Genomic DNA, 6,073 nt, shown 5'->3' with positions numbered 1-6,073 from the left:
AAGTCAAAATGAAAATGGCATGAAATAAAAAAATACCTTAAATTTGAATTTCGAGGGTAACTTTGTGATTTTTCAACCTTATTTTTTCATGTTGGGTGTGAAGTGACGAATATGGAGAATAGCTGGAAGCTGCTAAACGAGCTGCAATTCAATCACTTGAGGTAACACCGAATTTACGTCCACTAAAATTGTTATTTTAAGCGTCAGACAACATTATGGATAGAAGACCATAGAGGGCTCACTAAAACCATCATTGTAATAACCTTTCCAGTAAAGGTTCAAGACCTAAGCACACATTCACATCAGATTCATTTGAAATCTGATTTCCAGGGTATTTTTTGAAAAGTCCCAAATTTGATCCAGACAAGAAACTCAAATAAACAACTGTGGCCTGCAGAGATAATTGGTCATGGGGAGACTTAGTGTTGACACTCAAAGGCCTTCAGTGACACGTGAACTCACACAAGCTCGATGGTGCACACTGTCTGCTCATGCTGCTGATCAAATATAGATCTAAAAACAGGATGACACCTGAGCCCCTGCACACGGTTTGAAGCCCTTTACCTGAAAAGACAAACATGAAATTAAGCAACAATGCACTTTGTCTGCTAATACTAAGAATTAGATGTTATTTTTTCTCTCCTCTTATCTGTGCAGTATGAACTTGAACTGTGTGTTTTGTGGGGTTGGACTCTTCCTGAGTAGGATTGAGTCATACTCATTGCCCGATGCCTTTGCCCCAGATTCCCCATTTATCTTTGAACCAATTCATGTGCAGGAACGCTCTGTGTGGCCAAGTCAACATTTTCCACGGACTATATTTCCAGCAGATCAGGGTTTAAAAAAAGACTCCAATCTGAGGATAGCGTTTCAATAATCCTCACAAATAATTATAATCAAAGATAAATTTAGGCTTCAGCTCTACATTGCGAAGACCAATCCTCAAAAGAACTATTAACCAGCACTAAGTTTCACCTTTCTTTCTTAAAGGAAAGTTACTAATTTGCCATATATATTGTTGAATCATCAGCATACAACATTTGACACTGTCTAAAATTAATGGTCATTCACTTTTAGGACAAAAAGCAAATTATAATGGTCCTGGACAGCTTCCTTGAGGTACACCTCAACTAGTAGATTTCCCACTTGAAAGTGAGCCATTACAAGAGATAGACTCATATAGACGCCTTGCAGCTGACGTCACAACCGTGTCAAACATTTGTTTGCTGTTGGCCACCACCGTATTGGTTCCAGACTCAAGCAGGCTCAAGCGCAAACTTGATCATGCCTTCCATATGCTGTGCAGTGGGATGTGACTATGACAACAAAAATGAAAATCTGAATATTTCAATCTCTAATATTGCACATTAACTATCTAAAGAAGGAGAGAGACATCAGAAATGGCTTGCAGCAGTTAAAAGGGCCAACTGCAGCAACCGAATTTAATGCAATTTAGCAAGCTAAAGTCAGCTAGCGTTAAGTGTTAGCCTGCTAAATCAGTAAAGATGCAAACTGAACTGGCTGAAGATCTTAATCTGGAAGCTGGTACAGGGCTGAGGTAGGGCCCCAGTGGAGTGATGTATAGGGGGAACCTAATTTTAAAGATCGCTAAGACCAAAAATAAATAACAAAAATAAACTTCCGGAGGGGTGAGGGGGTTCTACCGCTATTTACAGAGCTACTGTGGAGCGTGTCCTCGCCTTCTCAGTGTGCTATGGCAACACAACCACCCTTAAACGTTGACAGCTTGAAAGAGATCGATGGCTCCTTTCACCCTGCTTGCTCCTTCCTGAAATCCCTCACCTCCAGAGGGAACTCTGACACACATGAACTCTGACACACATGCATCTTCAGTAGTAGAACGAGCAACAGTCAACAATCACTTTAAAAGTAGATAGATTCAAAAAATATTCAGGCAGTCTCCGACAATATTAGATGCCTGAAAAGCTGATTCTGTACTGATCTCATCCAATCACCGATGTTTTCTCTGCATACATTTTCTGTTCTTTGCTATCTCGATGAGAAATGAGTGACATTGGTGGTGAAGGACATTAGCCTACCTGCATGTGTAACGTCGGTACCCAACATGGTGGAGATAACAAAGAAAATCCTCAGAAGTCATGTGACTGCAAGGCATCTATTGAGAGTCATAGGCCTCATAAAACTGTAATAATTACTCTAAAACAATCTGGGATCAGTTAAATCAATTTGACCCTCTATCCAGGGCCTTTTTGTTCATTGCAACTGAGCTGTTTTGATAGTTATTCTGGGGATTGGTGTCTCACTGTGTTTTTTGAACTTTGTACAGAGAAACCCAAAGTGCCCTATGAGATCGTAAAAAGAGACCTGCACGATGGGAGCCTCCTGTGTTGTTTAAGTGTCACGGGAGTGATTGTGCTTGGCCGGGATCACTGGACATATTTAGACCCAAGTGCTTCTCTGATACGTTGCCAGAAATAGTGCAGCTTTGGAGGACAGGCTGGACAGATCATGCACTTTTTAAATGGATAGAAGTCTAAAGACATGAATCATGGGTTTGGTCCCTTAAATGCCAAATGCTTGTCCCAGCACATTGCTCTAAATGCTGCACAAACAGTATTGGAAGTATATAACTTTCCTGTTTGAACAGAGAGGTTATCTTACAACAGAATTGGACTGTAACCGCTCGGTCTATTCTTAGTTGTCAGTGTACACATTGCAAAATGTTCCCCATGTATCACTTCACGGAACACTAAAGTCAGAGAACTAATGCATGTATTAATCATTCTGACAGTTAGTACTACCTCATGTCTTCACAGTAATTAGAATATGTTTTAAGTCCATTTAAGTCCAAAATGAAAATAACCTAAACTAATTTTTGGTTTTACAAGGGATTTATAGCGCTGGCTTTTGAAACCTGGCTGTGCTACAGTATTATTTTGTGAATGAAGATTTGTTTTTTGACACTTATATTTCTTTTGACACAGTGCTTATAGTCCAAAAGCTGTCAACATGTTGCACACACAGACTGCAAGGGAGCATTATAAGCTCTCTCCTTGCAGCACACGTGAACTTTTTTTAACAACAATGTGCTGAGGCATTCAAAACTATGTATTTTAAAACAATTCCAGTACGATTTAATAGAAGCAGGTGGGCTGCTTTATTTTTATGCCGTGCAGTTATAGAAGGATGTGGTCATCGAACTCAGCAGCAGGGTCGGTGCTGGCAGTAGCTGACCAATGACCTGCTTTCAGAAATGTGTTGCATAAATGTTTGGGTCAGCTAATTTTGGCCTCTGTTTCCTAATTCATTTTTACATTTGGAGAACCAAAAATATGTATACATGTATTTCAATGTGATTGTTCTAAGAAAACCATAAACCTTTACATTTCTAGAAGCTGTTGACGCACATTCAAGCTCAGGTGCAACACTGTGTAAGCTGTTTCAACAGCAACGGAATTAGTCGTTGCTAATCATATCACAGCTAAACAGATTAGTTTGGTAAGTAGGCTGCATGTGTTCCCTGACAGAGTGATAAAACAGCCGCTCTGCTGTGTGGGTCACCTGAAGAGAAGTGACAATAGCACTAAAGATTTGAGGTTCATTATAATTATAATAATAAGTACTTATAATGACCAGTCTATGAAGGTTAAAAACAGCTGTGTGGGATCAGAAAACACACTGTTATTGTTGACTGTAAGAATTTTTTTTAATTAATATTATTTACAGTTTAAAGTCACAAGAAGAATAAAATGAAAAAAACTTTTTACATACTTTTTTTTAAAACTTTTGGTCACAATAAAAATATACTATACAGGGGCAAAAAGGAAAAAGCATTGACTAAAATGTAACAAACGCCATCATCATCATCTCCAGTGATGGACTATGGGTGAGGGTGGTGTGAGGGGGGGCAGGTGGCAGGAAGGTGAGGCGGTGGGCTGGGGATGGAGTCTAGGAAGAAGTAGGTGGTGGAGGGTTCGATGTTTCAGACTTTTCATTGTCACTGCTTTCACTGAGTTGTCTGTTCAAAACCATTTCCTTGGCGATGCAGGTCACCTGACCGTCGCCCACGGTGTAGGTTCTGTTCCTGCAACACAAAGAAAGGTTAGTTTACAGAACCAACCGTCGCTGCACCTGATTAACTTATATTTGGTTATGTTTACATTCACTCACTTTTGAGTTTCAGATCCGTTCTGCATGCCGGGCTGGTTCTGTTTTGCAAAGAAAAATGAACTCCACCAGTGGCCAGAATCTTGCCTTGGAAGTCCTGCAAATAACATAATCTATTTTAGATGAGAGCTCGGTTTGGTGCGACACTTTTCAAAACTAAACATTGTCTTTTTTTGTGCATACCAGGGGGATGTGGAATGACCTCTCCTGTATACTCCGCACTGCCACAGGAGCTGTTGCTGGAGTTGGACCCGAGGCGCCCTGGAATTAAAAAAAAAAAATAAATAAAGACATTTGGTTTTTGTATAAATACTCATCTATCTATATCTTATCAAAGACAAAACAGGCTTCCACAGGGAGAGTACCAATACTGCAATATAAATACATATAAGTCACATCTCACTCACTTCTATAGTAATCATGTGTGGCGATGAGGGAGCCAGTTGATGGAATTGCTGCCATTTTCTCCGCCCTTAGCTGGAAAACCACTCAAAGATGGAAAACGGAAACCTGGAGACAAGAGGGAAATAGATGGTACAGGTATTATTAGGCTACTTTTACTTTTAATTGCACCTGCGTATATTGTTTTCAGAAAATTCTCTTGTTTTGAAAAGCAATGCATCTAACAAAGACCCCTGTGCGAACATACGGCCTGTGGTAATGGAGACATGAGATGAGAAGAAACATCTGCATTGACAGCAGTAACAGAACTCAGGACCCATCACAGGGAAGCCTTTGCTGCATGCATTCATGCACTCTGTGCTTCATTCCTGTCAGTGATGAATCAGAAGCAGCTGCTTCCAAGAATCCGGTTCCCCATGACTCAAATAACCAGAGTATGTCCATCTGAACTCTGATAGCTTAGTGCACGAGCTGGCTGCGTGGCCATGCAAGTTACTAGCAAACGACTGTGCTCTTATAGAAAGCTATACAAAGCTATAGCTGGTCCAAGCTATAGCCTAGGAAAGTACAGGTGGCTCTATCCAATTGTTTTAATGCCAAAAACGTCCAAGGAATAAGCGTAACTTTTTTATTCAAAGTGCAACAAAATGTGTCGACTATTAGAAAATGTGCAAGAATAAAGATTGATTTATTCCTTTGTGCATGTATTTCATATTTCACATGTATGTCATACTATATATGTTAGCAGCCTTGAGAACCAGCTGAACTATGAAGCTTAACACCATGCAGGTGAGCACAGGTGGCTTTGAGGATTTCACGGAACAAACAAGAACTGGACTTCATAACGGCAGCAGACGCATAAACACAACACTTATACAATACCCTGAAGGAAAATTGTTCCTAGTGGTCTATCTACTGCATGTGATTATAAAATGTATGCATGTCTTTACTGAGATTAAGTTAATCAAACATTTAAAAAGAACACCTGTGGATGTAACTGACAGGTATCTTCACTTAAGAATAGCATAAAAACATTTCAGCACATATAACTAAATTAGTATTTTGTGATTAGGTCAGGCGTTGTGAAACAAATACAATATCAAATATATTTAGTTTATGTTTAAACACACAAAAGTAGACCTTGTAATTATTTTTGACGTACCTGTAAGATCAGGGTGCGGATGGCTTGAAGTAGAAGAGGTACTAGTTGTTACAATGGCCCATTTGTGGATGAACTCTCTAGGTCGACCCCTCACGGTCAAAACACTGCTACTGTAACTGTCAGGAGGACCGCGTTTTATAGGGGTCTGTCCCCGCGCGTGCTGCTGTGGCACGGGGGCGGGGCCTGTGGCAGCTCGAGGACACAGAACATGCGGTTGTTGTGCTCGGTTAAGGACGGGAACTCAGACATCAGACAAAAGGAGGCCTTGGAGAGGCTTAAAGTAACCCGCTGATGTTAAAGACTGACGGACAAAACGCCACGTTAGCTAGCCAATAGCTAATGGTAGCTAACGTCAGAAAG

At 40.4% G+C, this 6,073-nt stretch overlaps 1 protein-coding gene across 1 annotated transcript; it reads right to left on the bottom strand.

Annotated features, from left to right (window-relative positions):
* Positions 1-3,722: 3,722 nt before the first annotated feature.
* Positions 3,723-5,831, bottom strand: ppdpfa (pancreatic progenitor cell differentiation and proliferation factor a). The gene is made up of 5 exons (XM_031845618.1): positions 5,714-5,831; positions 4,557-4,659; positions 4,333-4,410; positions 4,153-4,246; positions 3,723-4,066 (listed from the first exon to the last, which is right to left on the bottom strand). The coding sequence occupies exons 2-5, from the start codon at positions 4,609-4,611 to the stop codon at positions 3,931-3,933; spliced, it is 363 nt and encodes a 120-aa protein (XP_031701478.1). The 5' UTR covers positions 4,612-4,659; positions 5,714-5,831; the 3' UTR covers positions 3,723-3,930.
* Positions 5,832-6,073: the final 242 nt, after the last annotated feature.

The sequence above is a fragment of the Anarrhichthys ocellatus genome, unplaced genomic scaffold (assembly GCF_004355925.1).
Source record: "Anarrhichthys ocellatus isolate YVR2014 unplaced genomic scaffold, GSC_Weel_1.0 scaffold5, whole genome shotgun sequence".
In the NCBI taxonomy this organism is placed as follows: Eukaryota; Metazoa; Chordata; class Actinopteri; order Perciformes; family Anarhichadidae; genus Anarrhichthys; species Anarrhichthys ocellatus.
The sequence above is the reverse complement of the archived record's forward strand: the minus strand, read 5'-3'. Positions and strand labels throughout refer to the sequence as shown.